The following is a 26,805-nucleotide window of genomic DNA, read 5'->3' on the forward strand; positions in this document are numbered from 1 at the left end:
TATTTGTACCGAGGAGTGTGTTTAACCAATTCAACTGGGTTACGTGTGTGTGCATGCAAGAGAGAGTACAAGTGTGTGTGTGTGTGTGTGTGTGTGTGTGTGTGTGTGTGTGTGCCACTTGTGCAGCAGAGTAATTACTCTGTGTCAGTGGAGCTAACAGGCGGGTTGGGGTGTTTTGATGATAGCCTTGTCACTGATGTACTCTACCTGAAACCGAACCTCCCCCCTCCTCCCCTCCCCTCCCCTCCCCTCCCACCTTCCCCGGCCGTAAACCCCAAGGTGGGAGAGATGGCAGCTGAGATAGTGGCTGAGTTGAAGAGGTCACTGGGAACTTCCTCCAAAACAAGCAGAGAGCACAGACAGTAATGGACATGACTAATCACACAGCGGTTAGGCAACATGTCACGTCCTTATAGGGCGGTTCAGGTGAACAAGCCGTCCTCATGCCGGGTCAAAATAGTAGATTTGAAGGTTAAACATGAGCTGCTGTGAAAGAACAACACAATAATGTGATATTATAATTCATAATCAGTTCCTAAAACCCACTCTCACGCCACACCATTACATAACCACTTCCTAAGGGCTACCTGGTTTTGGGCGCCCATGTAGCCAGCAGGGAGAGGTCCTGCAAAGTCCGGGACTGTAGGGGCAGCCTCCTGGGTCTCTGGGCCAGAGCTACGGGGTCTCCTCTGGCCACCATTACATCTGCATACGTCACCTTCACAATAGAAACACAGAGACGTTGAATAATGACATCCGATCTGCAGCAACCACCAGTTGATATCTGGTTGATAGTGTCTGAGGATCATCTTTAGGGTCGAAATATGTGAAAATGTCTAATCGCAGTTGCGATTAGCTGCACAGTACCACGTGTGGGAGAGTGGCGGCCGTGGAGTCGGTGTCCGCAGTCTCTTCCCCAGAGCACGGGGCGGCCATCTTGTAGACGCCAGGGGGGGTGGAAAGCTGGACTGCCCTGGTGGGACTCCTCTCCTTCCCCCAAACCAGCTTCTTAGGCGTGCAGGCCTCTCGGTAGACCACGTCCTGGAGGAGGGAGGATGCCATACGACAAGACAGAAGGTGGGAAGTGACACGGGAACACTGTTAAGCGTCGACTCGTAATTAATTGACTCGGCTCGTTTCAGAGAAACGTGCTGGGCAATCACCTATTCGAAGAGATGACAGACGGATCTGTATCCATGCTGTTTAATATGCAATGTTCCTTCATAGTTCTCACATAGTTGTTGTGAGATGACTGGCATAGTGTGTATACTGTACCTCCAGCTGGACAGGGGTGTCCTTCGTCTCTGTCTCCTTACTCTCCTTCTCTGCAACCTCAGGCTTGGACTCCAAGGTCTGCTCCTCCTTTATGATAAAAAACAACAGCATCCATAGATAAGATAAGATTAACTTTAATAATCCTTGGGGGGGAAGGGGGGGTTAGCCATGTAAAGCCTGTTGATAATGCAGTGTTGACAATGTAATCAATCTGCAGACCAAGTCACACACTATACAGTATGTGTCTGTTTTTGTGTCAGTGTGCCACCAGTGGCAAAATGAAATAACATTTCCCCTCTGGGAATAACAAAGGATTTCTGTCGCTTGTTACTGACCATGCATGGCTGTGACCCAAGAAACATAGGAAGGTGGAAGAGTAAGAGACCTCATAGATTCACCATTCACATTTATTTGTATTTTTTTTTACTTCATTAATTTATTTCCGATTTTATCCCATTTTTCACCCAATAGCCAATCACACTGTCCAACTGTCCTGTTGCTGCTGTGGAGGGTTCGTCACACTAACTACTGCTACTGTACACTGCGAGCAAAGTGAAGCTAAAACTCCATAGAAGTGGCTCCCATGCACTGTCGCAAGAGAGCCACATGTGTGACACTGTCTATGTTCCCTGCTGGGTGTTCTCTCACCTTCTGGTCGGGGCTGTAGCTGTCTCCCAGGATCCTCTCCATCAGCTCCCTGATCATCACGTCGGAGGCCGAGGGCACATCGCTCCTCCCACTCTGCAGCGAGGCGATGATCTCGTCCACCGTCCTCCCTCCCTCCCTGACCAGCGTCTTGGCGGCCAGTGCCGTCCCCTCTGGCGCCATCTGCTGGCCGTGGGTGACAGCGGCGTCCTGGTCCTCAGCCCCGGCGATGCCCCGCGCTTCCCTCAGGAGCTCTGTGGCCGACAGGACGCTGGGGGTGGGGGGACTCCTGGGGGTCCGGGTACCGCCCCCACCTCCTCCTCCCTGACCCCTACTGCCCCCCTCCTCCTCCAGGGAGGTCCTTGGGGGGCGAGCGTCTCTCTGCTTCCTCCTCTTGTTCTTCCTCCTGGCCCTCCGCGCCACGTAGCTGCCCTCCGATTGGTCAGATTCTGAGTCCTCGCTGACGTCCGAGCTGCCGGGCACCGAGCCGCGTTGGAAGGTGGCCCTCGGAGCTCGTCGTCTGTCGGGGGTCCTCTTCTCCGCCGCGCCCCTCTCCTGGCCCCCCTCTCGGGCCCCAGGCTTCCTGGTCTTGCGCGTGGCGGTCGTCCTGGTGGTTGTGGCGAGGGGTTCTGAGCGGGGCTTGGAGGGGGGCTGGGGCCTCTGGGACATGGAGATGACCCTGCTGGTCCCTGCTAGCCGGGCTATGGCCGGCCTGGGCCCGGGCTGCCGTCCAGGGAAGACCTCCGCACCCACAGAGTCTCTGGCCTCCCTCGCCTCAGTCAGTCCTCTCTCCCGGCCCCCCGACCTCCTCCTGGAAAGCTCCGGAAGGAGGGTGGCGCTCCGGGGGAGGGAGGCCGGAGGCGAGCGGAGTAGCTCTGCGTGAAACTCCTCGGGGCTGCTGGACTGGGAGGCCATCTTGGATGCGCTCGGCTGCCCGCGCGGTTCAGCTGAGGTAGAGAGGTTCATCTACAGGGATATGACACAGACAGATTTGACCGCACAACAGGTCAGGGATCAAGAATGAATGGAGAATGGAATTATAAATGAGTGAAGATCATCTCTGATGTTTTCTGTTTCTGCTATCTCTGTGTGGGTTAAGTCGGGGAAGCAAGAACTCCTGACAGGTAAGGAAATTAATGAACCCCTCCCCTCCCTGACATCTCCTGTTCTGGTGGTCGGGTCTGGTGGCTGGCCAGAGAGTCTGGGGTTAGAGTCAGGGTACCTGAGGCTTCCTAACACTGCAGACATTAGTGTGTGGAGGGAGTCTGGGTCAAGATTCTGCGGTTCCTTACCTGCCCTGAGTACCCCAGGGTGTGGGGGGAGTCTGGGGGCATCACCATGGCGCTGGGGTTCCAGTGGGAGTCGTAGAACGGCTGATTCCTCTGCAAGATGTCTCTGTGTGAGTCTCTCTTCAAGACCTCCACCTCCCTCCTTAGCTTCTGCTCCTCACTGCAGCTGAGCAGCTTTCTGCCCCTCTGCATGGTCACTAAGGATGGTTTTCAGTGGATGGATGGATGATTTAACGAATTAGGCTATTGCCCTGAGTACATAGAAACAGAAAATACACTGTTATAAGAAAGAGATCATATATTAATCATCGATTACCACATACTGACACTTTTATTTTTGTTCCTAATAATGTAAGCAACGTTTTGAATATAGAAAGATAGCCTGTATTAGCCTATTTCATTAGACGTTAGCTATGTTACCAGTAGCCTAACAAACAGACACTTCCAAGCTTACCCAAACAAGCCGTTAGAAACCCAGAGCAGCCAGTCACCGCTTTTAAAAGAAATAAACGTGTTTCTATATCCGAATAAGTTATTCAACGCTATATTGTCATTTAATACATTTCCCGGTTAAACAGAAAGATAGCAACATTGTTGGCAAACTTTTTGGAAGACCTGACATTTACAATTTCTTCTCGGCAGCCGGGAAAATCTCCTAGCAACCAAAGGAGACAAGCAGGCGGGACAACACAGACACCACGTGGGTCCGGACTGGACTGAGCTGGGACTGGTTAATCATATAGTTGTGTGGCTAGAGATATTGCTGTAAAAACGCCTACGTTCCTATTTTTTACCAGTAGAGGTGGAAGAATTCTGTTTCAGATAATTGTCTTGAATAATAGATTCGATTATCCATCCAATTGTTGTAGCCTATTGTTAAAAATAGTCTGTAGCCTAAATAAAGTTTCTTATTTAGCCTGTATAGCCTACAGTTTTAGATTATGTTATTAAATGAGTGGATATGAAGAAAAATTTTGTTATTTTAATAGGCCTAAATATGTAGGCTATTTTCCTTCGTCTCGCTGGAATATTTTTCTACCCTTTTTTCCAACCTGTGTCTGAGCCTAAATTGTAGGCCCTATAGCCTATTTGCTGTATGCCTAATTGCATGGGCCTCTATTCCAGACATTCACGCACTTTGATAAAGCATTGCTCCCAAAGAAACAAATTTGTTTTTTTAATCAAACTATGCTAGACATTGTTTTTCACATCAGAATTGAAATGCAGCGAATCTAATTTCTCCTGCTTTGTGGGACGTTCTAATCCGCCCTGAACAAATCGATTTTCTCTCCCTTCCGGTGTTGGAGATCAGATCAACCAGAGATAATCCTGGTGTAAAGGGGTAATTATCGGTGTCATTCGCTCATTAACGGGGTCAGAATCGAAGGAGCCGCGAGCCCGTGTGCAGCTAACAGAGGAGGTGATGATAGTGCTCTCATGCATGTTGACTCTTCATCTGTCAATCAAAGCGAGGTGTCCTGCGCCCTGGTCGAGTTTACGTTCAAATAAAACGGGCATGTAGGCCACAATAGGCTAAATGCGATTGTTATGACTGTAGACCAATATAGTATAGCCCAACGATAAATAAATAATCCGTCAACATTTGAACAACCAAAATACACTGCATGATTTTAGGTCATTACGGTAAATAATTTAGATTGAAACATATCAGCTTCTTGACTATACCCTTTGGTCGAGACGTTCATTTGTTACTATAGGTTAATAATGATAATAAGATGTGAATTTGAAGAATCATTTAAGGAACGTTTTGAATTCTGTACAATCCGTAGACAGTCCTTTGAACGCAACGTTAGGTTATCACTATAGTCTATACTATTAAGATCTTAAGGCAGGGCGCGCGCTTTCTTTCATCAACAGACAAATCGACATTTCAATGCCCTCTCTCCTTTGTGTGAAATAGCGTACTTTATTTCAGAGGTAGCCCAAATGTTGGACAGCCTAATATTTTTACGCAGGCTCTGAATGCCTATTAATCCATTAAATTCCTTTGAAATGCGTAAATGTCCAACAATGATTGAATGCCATAGTTTGATCTCATTCAAGTCCTGCTTTCTGGTCGAGCTTGTTTACACCTTGCAGGGAGGGGCAAAAACCTTTTGACTTAACTTGGCTATTTCACCAAAGACGCAGTTGATCTGAGAACAAGAGAGAGGTGTGACGCTCGCCTACAGAGGGGGAAAGAGCCAGGGAAATGAACACTGAAAGTGGGTTGTACCGTCGACGTAACAGCCGAGGGGAAGATCTGTAACAGGTCACACTACATGCAACATTTCCTCAGTTTACTCTAGCAACCCCTCCAGCCGCCAGCCAGCCAGTCACAGAGCTGCGTTCTCTTGGATACATTTTCTGCTAAACTTGGGTTCTGCGGAGCTGCATGTTGACGCCCTGCGGATCCGGACCAGAATGCTGGGCACTGTGAAGATGGAAGGTCACGATACCCCAGACTGGAGCAGCTACTACAATGACGCACAGGAGGTTGGTGTCTCTTATGGGTTTATTCCATTTGACTGGATAGAAAAAAACAATGAAGTGGCAAACGAGTCACTAGTTTAGTCTACCTTCTGTAAATGTGACAATGGAGGCATTTGTGTGGAGCTTGTTTTAGGCTACCTGTCGCCTTGTGGGGACGTGAGACTTGCATGGTAGCAGCAGTTGCCGATGGCTTTATTTGTATAACTTCAGATACACCTTTCAACTAGATACGTAGAAGTGTAGCGACAAAAATGATGTGCTTCAAATGGCCAAGACGAATTACGCACATGGATTTCTAATTGGATTTGGCCTTGAGTGTAGGCTAGTCAACTACCAACATGTAGTCAGGGGGTGGGTGTTGGTTTCTGTGTTTAACAATCCAATAAAAGTTACGGTACGAGTAAGATGCTCTCCGTCTAATTTCATTTCGTTTGTTTGACCCCAAAAGATAATGCACTTTGTTTGACCTGCGTGTTTGCGCAAGGACAAGACATGGATTGCAGTCTTTATCTCTAAAAGATCGACCTTATTTGGAGGCTCAGAGACAGCAGCAGATTCCATGAATACTATGAGGGACTCATTTTCCTTGGTTGGCGTGGCCATAGGCTACTGTATTTTACTGCTAAAAATATACATAGCAGTCGTTTGGAATGGATGCTTACCGACTAATTTGGAATATTTTAGTAGGCCTTGTTATTGCCACAACTCATTATAATTTGACCATTCACATGAATAATTATTATCATGAACGGCACCGATTGTTTTATTTTTATGAAATGATTAATCAGCAAAATTATAGGCCTCTTGAAATATACATTATCATCCTGAATGTCTCAATAACAAATCAATTTTAGTCATAACTTTTTCCCTCATCTGATTTCAGGTCTATTCGCCCATGACGAACAGTGGTATGAACGCAGGACTGGGCTCAATGAACACTATGAACAGCTACATGGGTATGTCCACAAGTGGAAATATGACCTCCAGCTCTTTCAACATGTCGTATGCCAACCCGGGCCTGGGCACAGGACTTAGCCCTGGGACCATGGCGGGCATGCCCCCCAGCGCCACCGGTGCCATGAACGGGATGGGCGGAGGGGTGTCCGCCATGGGCACGGCCCTGAGCCCGTCCAGCATGAGCGCCATGTCGGCCCAGCAGGCCTCGATGAGCGCCCTCAACCCATATGCCAGCATGAGTCCGACCATGAGCCCCATGTCCTACAGCCAGCCCGCCCTCAACCGGGCACGGGACAACAAGACGTTCCGGAGGAGCTACCCGCATGCCAAGCCCCCCTACTCCTACATCTCACTCATCACCATGGCGATACAGCAGGCGCCAAGCAAGATGCTCACCCTCAGCGAGATCTACCAGTGGATCATGGACCTGTTTCCCTACTACAGACAGAACCAGCAGAGGTGGCAGAACTCCATACGACACTCGCTCTCCTTCAATGACTGCTTCGTCAAGGTCTCTAGGTCCCCCGACAAGCCAGGGAAGGGCTCCTACTGGGCCCTGCACCCCGACTCTGGGAATATGTTTGAAAATGGCTGCTACCTCCGCAGACAGAAGCGATTTAAATGTGACAAAAAGTTATCCTCCAGCAAAGGAGAGAGGAGAGAGCAGGCCGGCGGGTCGGGCTCGCCTCAGAGCGACAGCTCCGCCACCAAGACTGGCCATATGGACTCCAGCTCCCTCTCCACCTCCAACCAGTCCTCCAGCCCGCACGGCCTGGACCACCGCAGCAGCGCCACCAGCGCCTCGGACCTCAAGAGCGGCGGCCCGCCCCTCCACCCCGCTGCCGGCTCGGCCACCTCCCTCTCTTCCCTCCCCCTGCCTCCACACTCGATGGCGCACGAGTCTCAGCTGCACCTAAAGGGGGACCCCCATTATTCCTTTAACCACCCGTTCTCAATTAATAATTTAATGTCGTCCTCGGAGCAGCAGCACAAACTGGACTTGAAAGCGTACGAGCAGGCTCTGCAGTACTCCTCCTACGGCTCAGGGATGTCCTCCAGCCTCCCGCTTGGCAGCGCCTCTATGGCCGGCAGGGCCAGCATGGACCCGTCCGCACTAGAGGCCTCATACTATCAAGGTGTGTATTCCAGACCCGTCCTCAACACCTCTTAGTAGTATACCCTCTCATTTCTACCTTGTTCGACTGAAGGACGACAGAAAAAAAACACATTTATCTTATTTTTGCATGCACCTGGTGCATAAGGACTGTTACTTTAATGTATAAGAAGAATGTGTATGAGTATCCTAAATACAATAGGCATATACTGTAAAGTGTTATCATTGAATGATTGTATATCCAGTTGTAAATCATTGCTAGTGTATTTAAAACAATTTTGAGCCTGTAAAATAACGTTGTACTCCCCCAAACCTGTAGTCCCTCACTATGAATATGTCCATGTGTTACAATGTGCATGAATGAAGGCCAGTGGTAACGCAGGTGAAGCGCGCGCCTGCTGTCCCGTCCCGGACGTACTTCTTTTTTTTTTTTTTACATGGACGTTGTCATTTTACGCACCGCTTTGGTTTCGTTTGCTACAAATCCGACAAACATATTTACAACCCAGTCTTGTAGGCTACTACAATCTCAAATCCACGCGGAAATGCATTCTGAATAAAGGTGTGTTTCCTCACACAGAGACGGTCCAGTGTTTTGTGGCGTTTAGCAGCCGAAGAATGGGTGGTTTGTATGTGCAGCCTTTGTCAACGTTTTGTCTCTCCCTGTTGGTTTTGATGACTCTGCATGTTCTTAACTTATTTCTTGTTAATTTTCAAATAAAACAAATATAATTTATTCACTGATTGTTGTAATTCTTGATGTTAATTCTAGAATTATATGTTTTTACGCACGTCATGCATGCGAAAATTGAGTGCAATCCAATTGTGAATGTATCGGTCATAATTATAGTTCACAAATAATATTTCGATATTTTCTTATTATTTATAAAACATCTAATTACAGTTGTATATCATAAAGCACATGCATCGAATAGCTCTGTTTTCATCCGTCCTTTTTGGTCCTGCTTAATTATTGTTTAATCCGGTAAACCGATGCGTAAAAGTGTAATAGTCATATTAGGCTATAGCCTACAATAGCCTCTTGATTTTGAATCAATTTTCATAACCTATCAAATGGTCTCCTCAGAGTCGCTCGTCTCCTGACGCACTTGGGTTGAGGCGCGGTTGATCAAGGAGCCAGGGCAAAGCCAAATCTAACAGAAATATAGCCGCAAAGCCCTCCTTCATAAAAGACTCGGGCATGTTGTAAATGGATTTTCAACAATATCAGAGAAAGGCCAAAGCATCTTTTTGTGAACCGTAACCTACATGATGAGCCTACACGATGAGCTCGTGAACCTGAACAGATTTTACTTTGATCGTATTTTTTTGCAGACACGCATTTTGGCTTAGTAACCGTGAAATGTGTTTAATTATCATGCAATTGCCCCCTGATACGCAAATAAAATGGAGAGTTGAGTTGAGCGTCGTGAAATCGAGGAGTCAAGGTTGAAAGCTCTGTGCTCTCCAAACAAATTTCAATTTCAAACTGACTTAATACACTAGGCTATATTCACATGTTCAAACGATTACTTTCAAGAATAAATCTAAAATAACATTTTTTAAATAATAAGCCTATCTACATTAGAGACATGCGCCGTGTGCCCCTGCGCACTCCTCGTCTGTAGTGCAAATAATAGTATATTCATATTTAGGTCAACCAGAGCTTAACATTACATTATAGTCCTGATAAAAATGACTGGCGATATATTTTTTTATTTTGGTTACTTTAAATTTGTTGAGACAAAATATTTAAATTTGAGATATTGGCCATGGGATTGTATTAACCGCACAATATTCCAGATATTTCGATAGGCTACTGTTAACTTTTATTTATTTATTAATACTTTATTCCACAATCCTCTCCGATTAAATCGGATTTTATTATGTAGAATTATGGTCGTGCACAAAAGATTTACAAATTTAAATGTTTATTTAATATAATATCAGGCCTAATATCAGCCTAGGCCAAGCAACCAATTGAAAATGTAAACATTGAATACTATTTTGCAATATAATTTAATTAAAATGTATACATTAATATAGGCTAATGGAATTGAAAAAAGTATCTTGCCACATTTCGTCACTGAATAACATCTTATTCTGATCTTTTCACTTTCTAAATGACAATTTGATAAGCTTTAGCCTATTGTAGTCTATTAAATGTTGAACAACATCAAAACGAGTAGGCTATTCGAAGAACAGAGATCTAGCTATCTAAAATCGTTTGTGACTTTTCAGTTCCAAGCCTTATCTGGCATTTTACTGTTTGCTGTTGACCAACATTCCAACGGCTGAGTTATTTTAAGGGCGGTGTTGTTTAGTTGAAGAATCAAACGCTACCATCAAACAAAACCTAAGCTAATGCAGGCGAATGGGTTAGGGGCTATCAAAGACTTCACACTTTACTAAAAAGAGCTCCAAGCTTCGCGTCCTTTGGCCTATTGCATAAAACTCCACACTCCACGGTTATGAGGAAATCTTTGAACTTTGGACAAAGATCGTGTTCATTAGTTTGCCCAGCTGTTGAGAGAAGCTTTTCAGACAGCGATCCAGTATGGAGGAAACCTTTTCAGTGTCGACAGTGAAACAGCAAGGGACACGGAGGCTCAATCTGGTAGTAGGCTAGGCTATTCTACAGGCCTACACTTCATCGGTAGAGAGGATCAAACCTTGATCGGCCACTCGGACTAGCCCATTCCTCCTGGAGAGAAGACAGAGACCTTAAGTCAAAAACAAATGCCGTATGTTTAAAAATGATTTATCTGCTTTTAGCAGCTGACAAACTGCTGTCTCATCGTTATAATGTAGATGTCACTACGGTAGCCAATCATTCAGAATGCAAGTTAGAAATAAATATTAGATTAATTTGCAAGGGTCAATTTAGCACATTGGCCTACCGTCTGAGGTGTGTTATGCTATTGGTTAATTTGAAAAGGCTAAATTATGATTAGGCCGTGTAGCCTAATAGCCGTTATGATTAATTATAGTATTATCATTAGTTGTATTAGTAGGTTACAAGCCTATTATCAACATTATTATGATTAGGCCTATTAGTGTTATTATTGGTGTTATTATTGTTATTATTATTATTATTATTGCCTAAGTATCACTTATAATCCGTTTATTATTGGTCTTATCAGTTTATTGTTTTATGCCCTCGTTTTCTCTGGTATTTGTTCGTTTATGTTTAGCCCATAAAGTTCTAAATTGGTTTGGCTACTCCCTGCCCCGCTCTCACACTGAATAGTCCAAAGCTCAGTTGAAGTCGACCAACCTTTAATAATGTGTGACATATGTTATCAGCGGGCAGCGTCCAGCCCCGTGGTTTCAGCAGCGCCTTGTATCCCCAACTTATGTGGCATTTCTCGTTACCCCATCAAAAGCGGTGGCGCTTTCTTCAGCCGTATGGACTACAATTTCGACAACAATGCGCCAGCCCCTTTACATCAAAAGCGGCCATCAGCGAGCCTACCCGTAGATCTTTCTTCTCGTTCCTTTCATTCTCAGTTTAGAAAGCCACTACAGGCCCGAGGCGCGTCTAATACCTTTTGATGGGGATTGAATTAATTATCTCCAATAACACAATTGTGCTTGGCCAACGAAAAGAGCAAAGCAATACCCCTTCAGAATCACAGACGAAAGAAAAGAAGGGGGCTTTTCAAAGGGTGAGGGAGAGAAGAGGGAGAGATCTCTATCCGAAATCAGCTTTAGAAGCAGCTGGTTTTCCATTAAAAATTATACGGAAGAACTTTATTAGGGCTTTGTGAGCCTCTAATATGCATGGACCATGTTAGGTTGGTGGTCCCGGGGCTCGCCTGCCTGCGGACCCCGCTCTGCGTCTTCATTAAAGCCCACCAGAGGCCGGAGGAAGGGATTGGGTTTGTTTTTCAGTTGTTGCTTTTCAGGGTAACGGAAAAATCTAAACGAATGTCTAATAGCCTATTATCTACTACAGGCCTATAATATCTATACGCTGTGGTAGAAGGTTAGATGGCGTAGGTAGGGCACGCGAGGGGGAATTTTGTTAATATTTTGATATTAGGGCCTTTATGCCTACATTATAACCTTAGCCTATTAACTGTTTTAGGCTATATTATTTTGGCAATCGACACATTTAGGACTGTTAGGCCTAAATCATTTCCCAGTCAGATTCAAAGAAATCAAGAAAATAGACAATTAGTCTCATATAGGCTATATTTATTTATCCTTTATTTATACAAGGTTACAAGTCTTTCACAACGATTGTAGAATAGCCTACGGTGTACTGTTCGGTTAATTGTTGTGCTGTGGGATAAACCTTAGGCTATTATATGTAGGCCTAGGACTATTTAACTATTTGCTAGGCTAATGTGTCTGATATAAGCCTAGCATAGGCTTTCTTTTTTTTATCCATCAGCCTCAAGTTCCATCAGTGGAAATAGAGTACCTAGAATGTCTTCCTAGATGGATAGATGGAGTGCGTTATCGTGAAAAGGACTGGAAATATTTGGTGTCGTTATAGCAACAGGATCAGCCATGCTTTCTCTGCAGGCCATTCAAGCCGCGGCCCGCTGGAAAGAGCAGGCTTTTAATTAAAGCCTATAAAAAGTTGTTCTGTAGTCGTGCCATCTTGCGATCGGGTTTCAAAATAAACGTTAGAAGCCTAGCCTAATTGTGATTCACAAATTATATTTTGATGCACGCGGTGATGTGGCCCAATCATTTCCACTGCGAGGCAGGAGAAACAATGAATTAGACGCACAAAATAACGCTGCGAGAAAGATCAAAGGTCTATGTCATTGTGAAATCACGTCAATAGCATGATAAAAAATAGGAAATTGTATGCGGCCCATTGATCATTGATGCCTACCCACTATGGATCGGTTGTTTGTGGATAACTAAGGATATCAAAAGTTTTCAGATTTCAACAAAGTGGAAGATTTAGCCGTCGTATTTAGAACAAGGCGGATTATCTGACCGAGAAACATACATGGGCTGGACCTCGTGGGATTAGGCGCGAGGACACCCAAGTTGTGAGATCTCCACGGTTACTAGCGCGCGAGGCATCGACGAGCTTGTCAGGGTGTCTGTACTTTACCGGAGGGGATCTAATCACAGCGGCGGGTCCTGCCCAGACAAGGCCTCCTGTCTCCGGCCTGCAGCAACTCGAGGGCACAGTGCACCCGGCGCATTTCAGAGTACATAATCGATAATGCATGGGTACACAAGCCCCCGCGCGGCCCCGTTCTTTCTACTGAAGGACGGGCGGGAGGAGGGACAGCGGTGCTCGCGAGGGTCAACCGCATCAATATCAGGAACAGAAAACGTAAACGATGCGGATATGATTGTTTGGTGTGTGGACTGTGGAAAGGTCGCCCGATCTCTCTGGCCCTCGGTGTTTGTTAATTATCAGTATGCAAAGCCTGACTGGGGGAGTGAGAGTAGGCCTAGGTTGGAAAAGAGGGCTGCAGGAGAATCGAAATTTGTGCACAAAAAGTAAAAGCTTTTCAAGATTAACGACGCTGTAACCAGTGGTTTATCACCTCACATAGTGTTTTTCTGCAGAATATGTGCATTACGCATTTTGAAACAGCCAGGCGTCAGTCAACAGAAATACAGCAGTATTTGAAGGAGACGCAGTTACAAAAATACACGATATAATGAACTTCTTTAAATTGTTCCAAAAAGTTAATATTGCCGTGAGTCCGTGGGAGATAACTTTGTGCAATTTAGACAGATTTGTCATATGGATCTTTCAAAATTAATATCAGAGGTAGTCGCCCCCTCTCTCTTTAAGAACCTCTCTAAATTAGCACACGTTGGAGCCAAACCTTAAATAAATACAAGAGCTAAGAACAGTTTTATCTTCCATTAAGAACAGGGATCAACAGTACTAGACCAGATTTAAGAGAACCCTGCACCTTTTAAAAACGAGATGGTGCCATAAACTTACACATATATTTTTGCTATAATTTCATCAAACACTCTAGATTAGGTGAAAATAGAATGCAATTGAAAAGCATTAAGTAACATGGATATTGTGTGTTACGTGTTTTAATTTTTACATAATAAAGAAAACACCACAAACAAAAATTGGTCCTTAAAATATTACAGCAATACTGACTGTAACAGATGTAAGTGGTTGATGCTATAATGCAGTTTGAAACCACTGAATTCCAGACCCCCCCCCCCAAAATAAAAATTCTAGATATGTTCATCCCGAGAATACAGCACTGGCCTTTTGTGACACACAGAACATTCCTGACAATCTGACAATATCACCACTGGTTCAAAATAAAAGGCTGCAAGAACACACTCCCCTTGTAACACACCAAAGCACCAGAAATACACAACCCGCCACTCGACTCACGAGGGTGGTGAAAATCAAAACAACGACAAAGCAAAACAAATATTTCAGTTTAAAACACTTTGAATTGAAACCCCAGCGAGAGAGAAAGAGAGAAAAAGAGCGAGAGAGCAAGCGAGAGAGAGAGAGAGAAAAGATGTGTCAGTTAGCGACAACAACCAAGTGGTTAAACATTGACGGTGGGGCTGGGAGCGCGGCTCTGGAATGGGGGGCTTGAGAGCAGCACTTCTAACGACTGTTTGCCCAGTTAGGGCTGGCTGTTTGTTCAGCCCTAAACGCTCCGTCCGGGACCGGCTGCTCCCACACCAGCGCCGCCTGCTCTCCAGATGTGGACCGGCCCTCGGTCAGGTCGCTCCAGCCGGTCTGGGCCGAGGTGGCGGCTCTCTCTCTCTCTCTCTCACACACACACACACACACACACACACACACCCCCCTCAGATGACCGTGCGGACGCTCCCCGTCCCGACCTTCTTCCTTAAGACCTCGACCAGCCGCTCCAACCTGCCAAAGAAGATGATGGAGAGAGGGGGAGAGCATTTCAGCACAATACTCATCTTCTGACTAGTACACTACACAGCCAGGCAGCAGAGGAAGATGAAGAGGAGACAGTGAACTCCCCCATGCAGTTGGCTTAGTTAGTACACACCCAAACACAAGGGGCTGCTTGTGGAGGGCAGTCACCCAGAGAGAGGCAGCAGGATGCAGGGGCCACTTAAAGAGGGCCCTCCAGACGCCCGCCTGGCCAAACCCCACTGTACACATCCTTAAAATACAGCCATGTTATTCTCTCTCTCTCCCTCCGTCTCTCTGAGCTGACAGGCTGTAGTGTCCTGAGCGGGCGGAGAGGTGGAGCGGCTCACAGGCCGTCCTCGTGGAGGAAAAAGGAAAGCAAACGATTCCCTGACAGTCTGGAGAGAAGCGAGGGAATTGATGGATGGGAGGAATGCATCGGGAGCGGGAGAGCGAGGGATGGGGAGGGAGGGAACATTACTGCTTTTTATTTGGTCCTGTGGAAACGAGACTGGAGAGGTCAGCCAAAACCGCCTGTGGCCGTCTCCAGCTAGCCAGGCTAATTTCTACCCTGACAAGAACAGAAACGTAAATTCATCACCAGACTAAATGTGTTCCACAGAAAATTAAACAATGGTTGTTGTTTTCTTATCGGGCTTGTCGCTGTAGGACAGAGCTATTATGAAACCTGGTTATTTAAAAAGACAGTAATTCAGTGCTGAAGGTCGACTAAATAGAGTAACGCCCACTCTCCTACCCAGGGTCATAAAACACACAACAATCATTTGCTGTACAGTATGGCAGGTCTGAGGACACACACCTCCGTCTCACAGGCCCAGAAACCAGGACCTGAAGCCTGAGCCGAGAGGGGCTTTTCTCTAGAACCTTCCATTCCCTTGGCTAACCCAAAAACCACATCCCAGCTCTCACGACTCAAGAGCATTTATCTCTCTCAATGACAAAATAATTTGGCGATAAAATCACTACGAGGAAATCATAAGGAGCTAAATCCCAGTGAAATGGGATTCTCGGGAGTGCCATCGGTGGGAGAGGAGGATGGGGAGAAACTGACAAGAATGAAATAAAGGAGGAGAGGAAATTGACCCTCCAGTGCAGTGAGGAGAAGATCCCGAGATGATGAGAGAGAGAGGGAGCCAAATTAAAAACCACAACGTTCCAATAATTGACGGAGTGCGTTCTAACAGCCAGGAGAAGTTTTCCTCGTCATGTGCAAACATCCCGTTTCCATAAAATCAAAAACTTCAGAGCACTTGCAGGGGGGGTAGGGGGGTGGGGACCCTCCCACTGAAAATGAAATTAGAGCAGAAAGCTGCGTGCGAGTCCTGGAATACGGCTCTGCTCTTTGCCGCCACGGAGACAGACGCAGCACGGCCGAGCTCAGCGGCTTATCCCCGTCTCAGCTGTGGCTTCAGCTCCACGGTGACACCCGGATATATGGAAATATGGAAATGAATGCGACGCGAAAGGGGGAAGAAGCACCCCGACTGAAAAGATCAGTTGATTTTGAGGGCTAAAGGAACAGTTCACCCAAATTTCAAAATGAGTTGTCTGACTCGACTGTTGATTTGGCATGCTCTCTCGCTTCCTAGCTGTATGAGATCAGATGGTTTTGTGTGTGTGTGTGTGTGTGTTGATCATGGATGTATTAATAGAACTGGATAGATTTAGAAAAGCACAACTGCGCAAGTACAAAAGTCACCGGACATGCGTCGAACGACGCGGAATTTGCCAAGATGGCGTGGTTCAATAGGGCTTCACTTTTGAGTTCGAACCCTGGGGGCTTGGTGTTGATCAACATGTTAGCAATGGGGAGATAAAATTGGTCAGAAAGGCTTGCTAATGTTTAGGTAAGGTCACTGCGGCTAAATGTTCAGGCCAGGCACACAGACCAAAACACACTGACACATGCTCAAACACTGCTAACCATCCTGGTTCACATGAACACGAGTGAGAGATCGGCCTCCGCTGCTCTCTTTCAAAACACACACACACACACACACACACACACACACACACACACACACACACACACACACACACACACACACACACACACACACACACACACACACACACACACACACACACACACACACACACACACACACACACACACACACACACACACACACACACACACACACACACACACACACACACACACACACACACACGTGCGCGCCCGGATCCCTTTGTGTGTACATGGCATAAGGCCTCACTGCATGTCTAAATATATGCATTAGCTCCTCTGTCACGTTCACAATTAGTGTGTCCAGCGACTGTGTGTGTGTGGTGCGTATCTGTGTGTGTTTGTACGTGCTTATGTGAGTGTTAGTGCGTATATGTGTGCACGTTTATGTGTCTCTGTGTGTGTGCGTGTGTGTGTGTGTGTCCGAGTTACGCTGATGTTGGTGGTGGGGATTTGGACGTTGCTGTTGACAGAGGCTGCTGGGTAAACCCGGATACACACACGCGGCGGAGGGGCCAGGGAAAACATAAATCCTGATTAAGATTCACTCTGTTGCAAAACCAACAATTATAGCTGCAATAAAGCCCGGTAAACACGAAGCTCACATGAACTCCTAAACAACAGCCTCATCTTCGATGCGGAGGAGAGAAGAGAGACCAGAGACTGACTAGGAGAGAGGAGGTGAGTTATATTATCTAGCAGACTGACTAGGAGAGAGGAGGTGAGTTATATTATCTAGCATACTGACTAGGAGAGAGGAGGTGAGTTATATTATCTAGCAGACTGACTAGGAGAGAGGAGGTGAGTTATATTATCTAGTAGACTGACTAGGAGAGAGGAGGTGAGTTATATTATCTAGCAGACTGACTAGGAGAGAGGAGGTGAGTTATATTATCTAGCAGACTGACTAGGAGAGAGGAGGTGAGTTATATTATCTAGCAGACTGAATAGGAGAGAGGAGGTGAGTTATATTATCTAGCAGACTGACTAGGAGAGAGGAGGTGAGTTATATTATCTAGCAGACTGACTAGGAGAGAGGAGGTGAGTTATATTATCTAGCAGACTGACTAGGAGAGAGGAGGTGAGTTATATTATGTAGCAGACTGACTAGGAGAGAGGAGGTGAGTTATATTATGTACAGTAGCAGACTGACTAGGAGAGGTGGTGAGTTGCAGCATGGAACACTAGGCTGACACTGGATGAAGTCTGTCAGACTGGCTAGGGAAAGGGATGAAAATGTCCTTGTGCAACATTCTCATCTGAACAGTTCCCTAGTGAGTCGTGAACCAACAACTAGGTAAACAGAGGGCTAGCGGCTAAAGATGTCTATTTCATGGACTACAATAAACAACAATGAAATGATGCTCGGAGAGCACAGACATCCACCCACAAATGCATTTCGTGACTGTGTGTGCGAGCAGGACATGTTTGGCATTGCTGCATTTGTTAGGTAGAGAGCTTTCTGCTAGTCCAAATGTCCTGCCTCAGTGACCTTCCCATGACGAGATATGGCTGTTTCAATTCCCCCCATTGACAATGAATTGTGGGAATTTTTCACTCAAAAATGAATGGAGGTGAATAGCCGGCCGGATTTTGGATCCACTCCAAAATTAACAGGTTCTAAGCTGGACCATGATACACCCCTCCACAGGGTTTATGAAAATCGGTCCTGTAGTTTTTGCGTAATCCTGCTAAAGAAACAACGAACGAACAAACAAACAAACACATGCCACCAAAAACGATTCCATGCTTTTAGGGCGCAATCCTCATTAGAGCTGAGGCTCTCGAGGGCGCATGACCTCCAGGGCGCAGTGATATCCGGATGTGAATGAGCACTCGTTTTCACTCGCAAAGGAATGCAATTCAAGTCGCGCGTCCACTCTAGTGAGCCAAGTGAGCCTCCGCTCTAATGAGGATTGCGCCCTAAAAGCATGACACGACCAAAAGCATAGCCTCTCGTCCAGCGCTGTCGCCGGGGCGGAGGTAGCAACACACACAGGACTGCATCAGGGGGTGATGGATGAGAGGCCACGCCCGCGTGCAGTCCTCCTCTCGTGCTCTCCTCCTTAACTCCTCACCCCTACAGTGCACCTCCCCCCGCCTATCTTCTGCTCCCCTCCCCTCGTGTCTTCTCCTCTCCTCTGTGAAAGCCGTCTTTGTCCTCAGGTGTTCTCCAGCAGTCATCGGAGGTCCAGCCAGCCGGCCTGTCAGCGTGGCCGCCGTGGCAACACTCAGGTGTCACATTCTGACGACGGCTCTCCGCTTCCTCAGGCTGGGATGACCTGGGCTAGAGGTGTGTGTGTGTCTGTGTGCGTGTTTTTTCATAGTGTGTGTGAGTAAGAACGTGTGTGAGAGCGTTTGTCAAAGTGTGTGTGTGTGTGTGTGTGTGTGTGTGTGAGAGAGAGAGAAGACCTCTACATTTTGGTGTGTCTATGTGGGAGGGAGGGAGAGAGAGAGAGAGAGAGAGAGAGAGGGAGACCATGTGCATGTTCTCAATGTGTGTGTGTGTGTGTGTGTGTGTGTGTGTGAGCGTTTGTGTGTGTGTGTGTTTACACTCTTCTCCCCCCTGCATTCCTCTCACACTAGTGTGTGACGGGCCCGCGTCAGAGCAGCCACCCCCCCAGGACCAGGGCGATCCATCCAAGTTCAGCTGGCGGTCGGTGTGAGCGCCTCAGATCCTACTGCTCCTCTCTCACCCCTCCAGGCCTCCACCACCTTCTCTCACCTCCTCTCCCCCTAACCTCCTTAATACCCTCTCCTCTCGCCCTAACCCCCCTAATGCCCTCTCCTCTCGCCCTAACCCCCCTAATACCGCCTCCTCTCCCCCAAACCCCCCTAATACCCTCTCCTCTCGCCCTAACCCCCCTAATACCCTCTCCTCTCGCCCTAACCCCCCTAATACCCCCTCCTCTCGCCCTAACCCCCTAATACTCCGCCTCGCCCTTTAACCTCTCTAATACCCCTTCCTCTCTCCCAAACCCTCCTAATACCCCCTCCTCTCGCCCTAACCCCCGTAATACCCCTTCCTCTCTCCCAAACCCCCCTAATACCCCTTCCTCTCCCCCAAACCCCCCTAATACCCACTCCTCTCCCCCAAACCCCCCTAATACCCCCTCCTCTCACCCTAACTCCCCTAATACCCCCTCCTCTACCTCTAGCCCTCTTAATACCCCAGCCTCACCCCCTGACCCTCATAATAGCCCCTCCTCTCTCCCTTCCCCCAATACTCCCTGCTCTCCCTTACCCTCATAATACCCCCTGCTCTCTCCCGTACCCTCAAAATACCACCCTCCGCTCCGCCGTACCCTCATAATACCCCCTCCACTCGGCACCACCATGCAGCGAGAGCAGAGAGAGAGTGAGACCATAGCAGAGGGAGTGTTGTCTATGTCGATCGCTTCCATAGTGAGGGGCTGACGGTGAGATCACTCCAGAAAGATGGAGCCCCTCCAGTCATGACAGTCTGAATACAACATCACCAACCCCTCTACCCTCACAACCAAGTTGGGGGGTGTTGGGGGAGGAAGACAAAACGCCTTGAGAACCGTCACCCAATCCCTTCCCCAGCCCCCACCCCCCACACCCCCAAACCCATCCTATTCTCCATCACCCCCCTGGTAATTCAGCAGGCAAACAGATGATGGGGGGGGGGGCAGGGCTGTTTGTTCAGGGTGGGGAGAGGAGTTGCTAGGGCAGGGATGAGGCTGGGGGGTGGAGAGGAGAGGAGAGGAGAGGAGAGGAGAGGAGAGGAGAGGAGAGGAGAGGAGAGGAGAGGAGAGGAGAGGAGAGGAGAGGAGAGGAGAGGAGAGGAGAGGAGAGGAGAGGAGAGGAGAGGAGAGGAGAGGAGAGGAGAGGCAGAGTTGGGGCTGGGGCCTGTGAAGAGTGGGGAGAGGAGGGGTGACTTGGTAAGGCAGGGATGGGACCTGGGGGGCGAGGAAAGCAGAGGGTGGTGGGAGAGAAGGGTTGGGATGGGGAGGGCTCTAGCTCCTGGACAAACCAGCCACCGTCCTAGCGCAAACCGACCACATCAGGGGGTTTGGGAAGGGGTTGAGTTTAGGGTGAAGTGATTGGAGAGGAATCGCCTAACATCCTTCACTCCACTTTTGAGAGCATGAGCGACGCAGCAAGAAAGAACACTAGGAGAGTTTTAAGAGTATCGGGATGCAGCCCGCCCGTGGTCAGCTACTCACTTCTGGACTCTTTCGCTGGCCTCCCTCTCCGCCTGCTGGCTGAGCTGTAGCCGGGCCTGCGTGCTGTGGTGCTCGGTGGCCAGCTGCTGGAGCTGGGCCAGGAGGGCGGCAGGCTGGGCCAGGCTGCCCAGGGGAGAGGAGCTGTCCCTGGGCACAGGGGCCGGCTCGACCTGGGGGGTCTGGGAAGGCGAGCCAAGGGAGGAGCCGGATTGGTGGTACTCACACTGGGACTGGTGCAGGCTGGGGGGAGAGAGGGGGGAGGAGTTAGCAGGATTACCATTTGACCGGTATGACGGTCCATTTTGAATGTATCACAGTGAACGTTCAAGGTTTTTAGACGATTTTAAACATTGAAATATTGCAATAATAAATTGAAAGGGATAAGCGATTCAGCTCTTCTGTCAAAACTGCGTCTTTGTAGACCGCTGTTTGGCTCTGCTACAGCAATTATAAAAACAGGTACACAGTGCAGTCGTCCCCCACCCCATGATGCATGTCGTCAGCATATACACTTGTTGAATGTGTAAGTGGAGTGGGCTTTTCTAGTTTAGATTTATCTATAGATCTGGCCAATAAACCCATCATAATTTTTTTTTGGTAGAAAATGTAAGCATTTATTAGGTAATTGTAGGTAAAACGGCCGGGTTTCCCGAACAAAGGGTTGCTTAAGAAGGGTTCCTTAAGAAGGTTCTTTATCGGGAAACCCGTCCAATATCTGTTATTAAAATTGTTAATATAAACAGAACCTCAAACGATTTTAACTTTCTGCAGGACAAAAATGAAAACGACAATGTAAAAAAACAAAACTAAAAAAACAACAACATTGAAAACAGACCATGCAATAAGACGGTATGATAATCTACTGTAATCTACTGTTTGTTTAAAATGTATCCACAACTGTGTCCTTTCAGTAGTACCCTTCTTGAAACACGGTCTATGCCTCCATCTGCTGTCCGTATAGTGTTACATAGTGGATCTGCTCAATGTATTCTACAGGTTCTAAGAACAAACACCAAAAGAGCTGCTAATCACCTGAAACTCTGAACTGTGTGGATTTAGACAGTACTGTAGATGGCCTCCTGAGTAACGCTAATGTCACAGGGGCCAAATTAATATTCTCCCCCCTCAAACTAATTTTAAAGATAGATAAATAAATTAAAGCTTGGAGTTGAGGGTGTCTCCTAAGCTGGAAATACACCAGTGAATTTTCTACATTGGGGAATTTTTAAGCTGGAATTTTCTGCATTTTAGAGCAATAACCAATACACCTCAGTACTTATATATTTATTTTATACAGTTTATGTGTTTATATCAAGGGTATGAAAAGGAGTCTAGTAAATACAGTAGCTTTAGTGGGATTGACTCACTGATATGATTCATTCTTTAATTGACACTCATATGATTCTAAATGTGATTGACTCACTGATATGATTTTTAATATGATTGATTCACTGATACGAGTTGAAATAAAGATACGCTCTATTCACTAGAGTCAAGTGGGATGAAACAGTGTTTTATACCTCTGGCCATACATGGCCAACAGAGCAGCAGTACAGCTCAATAACGGAGTATAACACACTTCAAATACATGTTCATTTCATTTCCAAGTTCATTTGCAAGACGCTGATTTTAAAGCCACCGACCACAGTAAAACCACACAATGGACCAATACTGATCTGTGAGGCGATGTGACCCACTATACAAACCTTTATTGATAGAATCAAAATACAATTTAAAAATCCAACCAGCACACCATGGCAGTACATACATTATACAAAGACTTATTTCCAGAGAAGTTGAGAACACACACGTACCACCGCAAGTTATTCTATATATATATATATCTTTCTCCTCTTCTCTTTTGTTTATATGTTCTTTGTTCTCTGTCTGACTGTCCTATACTGGTTTGTCTTTGATTGTAGTTTTTTGTTGTTGTTGCATTTTATGCTGCCATTTTGGTCAGGTGTTGCTCGAAAAAGAGCTCTTTGAGCTCAAGCTTCTTTTACCGGGATAAATAAAGGTTAACAAAAAACAACAATAAACTAAAATGAGTGATTCTACTGTTCAGACAGGCCTGCTCTGCTTCCCTGCTCTACACAGTCGACGGCTGTCGACGGCACGCCCACGGCTGGAGCCACACATCTTTTGCACAAACAGACAGACAGCTTGACCCGAGACACTCAGAGCCTGACTCCAGTTTACCTGACAGAGGACAGCGTTTCTCTGTATCAACAGCCTGCAGCAGAGAGGAGAGGCAGCGACTTCATATTCAAACACGGGCCGAGCTACAAGAGACAATATCTGGAGGCAATAAAGACGGCAGAATGTCACAGGAATCCATTATGGAGACGGTGAGACACACAGGGAGGGGGATGCAGAGGGAGAGAGAGAGAGAGAGAGAGAAAGAGAGAGAGCAGAGATAGAGAAAGAGCAGGAAAGACAGAGAGCAGAGAGAGAGGGAGAGCAGAGAGAAAAGGAGAGATGGAGATGGAGAAAGAGCAAGAGCAGAGAAAAAGCAGGAAAGAGACAAAGAGAGGGAGAGAGAGCAGAGAGAGGGAGGGAGAGCGGAGAGAAAGGGAGATAGAGAAAGAGAGAGAGAGAAAAAGAGATGGAAAGATAGAGAAATAGAGAAAACGAGGGAGAGAGAGATGGTAAGAGAAATAGAGAGAGTATCTGGAAGGTGAAAACTAGATGTTCTCCAACAAGGAGTCAGAGAACAGAGCTGTGGTCCTGAGAGGTGTGCTGACCAGCCAGCCTCCATGCTCTGTGAGTGTGCTTCAGCCTTTAGACTGACCGCACACATTTCAACAGTTTACTGGGAAGAACTTTGAGGAGCCAGCAGCAGGCTGAATCTATTCACTTTTGAAGTGAAACTCCTTCAGTACTCCCATGTCTGGTTCTGTAACCGTGCCTATCCACCAGCGCATGGGTTTATTAACCCAAAACAATCCCACTGAATATTTATGGACAATCAAATGAGATACCCCCCAACGTACAGTTGAAAAATATATTTGAGAGAGAGAGCTCTCCAGTGCATTCTGATTAAAAATGAGTTTGGGTAACAAGTTTCTCCCTCACTACTGTACTTCCTCATCCTCTCTCTCCTCTGCTCTAAAAAGGGAGTTGCTGTCAGTCCTCCATTCATAGCGCAGCAAGACAAGTACAGCACTCATATTGACCCCAGAGAAAAAAAACACAACTCATTATTATTCATAACTAGAAAAAAGGTTGCAAACCAATGGATAATATGATCCTCACAATATGAATATATGTAGCCATCAAAACACACAGTAGGCTACTGTCTATACTAGAACAACTCTTGCATTACCCATGTCAATTTTGATTGACTTAACACATGCTTGCTGTAATATAACACTTTAAATCAGCATAAAGTACGAATCATTTATTTTGACAGTCGTGGATGGACTGTCCTTACCTAGACCCTCCCCAGCCTTCCTCCCCTCCCCAACCTCCATAACCCCCCCCACCCCAACCCCCAGGCGGGTCAGTGACTGTGTACACAGCCCTCAACAGCTCATCATATCCATCACCATCAGCTGCTCACCTGCTAATGACTTCCAGGGGGGATCTCTGCCCCCCCCCCATAGGAACATAAAGCTAATCAATTGATGTCATATTGATAGGTGAGAGAGGTGCCGTTGTAAACCCGAGTGTGTGTGTGGTGTGTGTGTTCTGTCTAATGAAAGGTAAACATATTGAGGAGGGTGACCAGGGGTTCGATGACGGGGGGGGGGGGGACAAGGGCAGCCAAAGGAGTGTCACAATGGATTATCTGATGTGACCACACCCACCAGCCCCACCTAGCCCAATAGAACTGGTGAAACCCATTTAAGCACCGGAAACATTGCAAAGCAGTTTATGAGATATAAGAGAGAGAGAGAGGGGGGGGCAGTAGCAGAGCGTGTGAGAGAGAGAGAGAGAGAGAGAGAGAGAGAGAGAGAGAGAGAGAGAGAGAGAGAGGAGAGATAGATAGAGAGATCAATGATACCTCTGTATCATACATGACATGTTCTCTTTATCTAAGTAGAACACAACTGTCAACTCCCAACAACTACACTGTACAAAGCCTGAAGAATGACACATGATTACACCAATAATGGCTCTTAGGTACACTCTTATCTTCACACCTGTGGGTGTGTGTGTGTGTGTATGAAAGACAGAAAGAGAGGGAGGAAGAGAGAGCAGTGTGTGTGTGTGTGTGTGTGAGTGTGTGTGTGTGTGTGTGTGTGTGTGTGTGTGTGTGTGTATGAACCTGGGAACCTTCCTGCTCTAGTTTGTGCCAGATACCCACAGGGAGGGAACAGTCCCGAGAGGCAGCAGTTAATAATCAACCTCTCCTGATGAGAGATAAGTGCTGTGCAGAGCTGGGTCTCCACCAACCACCCAGCCCTGGTCTCCACCAACCACCCAGCCCTGGTCTCCACCAACCACCCAGCCCTGGGTCCCCACCAACCACCCAGCCCTGGTCTCCACCAACCACCCAGCCCTGGGTCCCCACCAACCACCCAGCCCTGGGTCTCCACCAACCACCCAGCCCTGGTCTCCACCAACCACCCAGCCCTGGGTCCCCACCAGCCACCCAGCCCTGGTCTCCACCAACCACCCAGCCCTGGGTCCCCACCAGCCACCCAGCCCTGGTCTCCACCAACCACCCAGCCCTGGGTCTCCACCAACCACCCAGCCCTGGTCTCCACCAACCACCCAGCCCTGGTCTCCACCAACCACCCAGCCCTGGGTCCCCACCAGCCACCCAGCCCTGGGTCCCCACCAACCACCCAGCCCTGGGTCCCCACCAGCCACCCAGCCCTGGTCTCCACCAACCACCCAGCCCTGGGTCTCCACCAACCACCCAGCCCTGGTCTCCACCAACCACCCAGCCCTGGGTCCCCACCAACCACCCAGCCCTGGGTCCCCACCAACCACCCAGCCCTGGGTCCCCACCAACCACCCAGCCCTGGGTCTCCACCAACCACCCAGCCCTGAGTCCCCATAAACCACCCAGCCCTGGGTCCCCACCAACCACCCAGCCCTGAGTCCCCATAAACCACCCAGCCCTGGGTCCCCACCAACCACCCAGCCCTGGGTCCCCACCAGCCACCCAGCCCTGCTGGACCAGCCAATGGACATTTACCAACACCGGTGCCAATTAACTGAGGTGTGCTTGACTTTGGCCAACCACTGGAACAGAACCCAAATGATTTAAGTGCCAAGCTGTCAAATCAAACGCACCTCAGTTACCTTCAATGCAATGTTGATGTTTCAGTGTAACCGACCCCTGGTCTGGTTTGGACGCCTGGCTGTCGCCTCCCCCTGGTTAACCCGTCTCTGCCATGACATGTGACATGCAGTTCAGAGGTACAGAGTACAGACCGCGTCAGCAGCAGTGGAGGTTTGTTGGAACTTAATCGTGATTCTCTTGCCTGCAAGCTGGGGGGGGGGGGGGTCCACATGCTGTTTTTAAAGCCATCCTGTCCTAAATCCTGAGCCGCTCCTCGTTACTTCGCCCCGCCCTTGGCATGGAGGGGCATGAAAAGCAATTAAGCCGGCGGCTGGCAGGGCTGCTGTGAGCTCTAATAGGAGTTCCCCATTCAGGACCTCGGAGGAGCGCGCTCGCAAGGAGGGGCTCACGCACAATCCTGCCAATGTATTGGCCAGCACAGATAGGGAGGCCTGGCTAACTTGCAAACTTTCCAAATGTTTTTAGAGGTCCATCTCTGCAAGGTTCAGGTACAGAACATCTACAGCAGCAGTGACACAGACTGAACAAAGACAGACTGCTTTTTCGGAATATGTGACTTTGATGACGACCATCTCCTTAAAGGAGTAGTATAGGGAAAATGCATGTTTAGCCCTGTTTTAAGGTTACTTATGATCATATACAATGGTTCAGATCAAAATGTTGACAAAGCTAGCATTTTCGAGAAAGTTGATAATTGCTCTGCCACCGTTTTGGTCATACAATGGATGTGGAT

The 26,805-nt window shown here is 47.5% G+C and overlaps 3 protein-coding genes across 4 annotated transcripts in view; 1 reads left to right on the forward strand and 2 right to left on the reverse strand.

Moving 5' to 3' along the window:
• Positions 1-3,260, reverse strand: part of ttc6 (tetratricopeptide repeat domain 6) — a gene marked incomplete at both ends in the record, with an annotated part of 32,906 nt that extends 29,646 nt beyond the window's left edge. Inside the window, 6 exons of the mRNA XM_084438893.1 lie at positions 588-718; positions 868-1,041; positions 1,276-1,362; positions 1,924-2,174; positions 2,256-2,886; positions 3,213-3,260. Of these exons, the coding sequence (XP_084295019.1) occupies positions 588-718; positions 868-1,041; positions 1,276-1,362; positions 1,924-2,174; positions 2,256-2,886; positions 3,213-3,260 (1,322 nt within the window). The remainder of the gene's footprint in view (positions 1-587; positions 719-867; positions 1,042-1,275; positions 1,363-1,923; positions 2,175-2,255; positions 2,887-3,212) is intronic.
• A 2,317-nt stretch (positions 3,261-5,577) lies between these two features.
• foxa1 (forkhead box A1) lies at positions 5,578-8,689 on the forward strand. 2 transcript variants are annotated; one of them, XM_084437928.1, is made up of 3 exons: positions 5,578-5,705; positions 6,586-7,795; positions 8,354-8,689. In XM_084437928.1, exons 1-3 carry the CDS (start codon positions 5,634-5,636, stop codon positions 8,503-8,505), a joined length of 1,434 nt encoding a protein of 477 aa, XP_084294054.1. In that variant the 5' UTR covers positions 5,578-5,633; the 3' UTR covers positions 8,506-8,689. The 2 variants fall into 2 exon arrangements, with proteins under 2 accessions (XP_084294054.1, XP_084294055.1); XM_084437929.1 differs by lacking the exon at positions 8,354-8,689 and having other exon boundaries at positions 6,586-8,075.
• Positions 8,690-13,841: 5,152 nt separating this feature from the next.
• The window catches only part of mipol1 (mirror-image polydactyly 1), a 68,022-nt gene continuing 55,058 nt past the window's right edge, over positions 13,842-26,805 (reverse strand). The window contains exons 14-15 of the mRNA XM_084438753.1: positions 20,813-21,052; positions 13,842-14,623 (exon numbers count right to left, since the gene is read on the reverse strand). Coding sequence (XP_084294879.1) covers positions 14,557-14,623; positions 20,813-21,052 — 307 coding nt within the window. The 3' untranslated portion in view covers positions 13,842-14,556. The remainder of the gene's footprint in view (positions 14,624-20,812; positions 21,053-26,805) is intronic.

The sequence above is a fragment of the Borostomias antarcticus genome, assembly GCF_949987555.1.
Source record: "Borostomias antarcticus genome assembly, chromosome: 5".
NCBI lineage: Eukaryota > Metazoa > Chordata > Actinopteri > Stomiiformes > Stomiidae > Borostomias > Borostomias antarcticus.

Coding starts and splice junctions, on each gene's coding strand:
- foxa1 (XM_084437928.1), top strand. CDS start 5,634: ATGCTGGGCACTGTGAAGATGGAAGGTCACGATACCCCAGACTGGAGC. Junction 5,706..6,585: donor ACTACAATGACGCACAGGAG/GTTGGTGTCTCT, acceptor ATCTGATTTCAG/GTCTATTCGCCCATGACGAA. Junction 7,796..8,353: donor AGAGGCCTCATACTATCAAG/GTGTGTATTCCA, acceptor TTCCTCACACAG/AGACGGTCCAGTGTTTTGTG.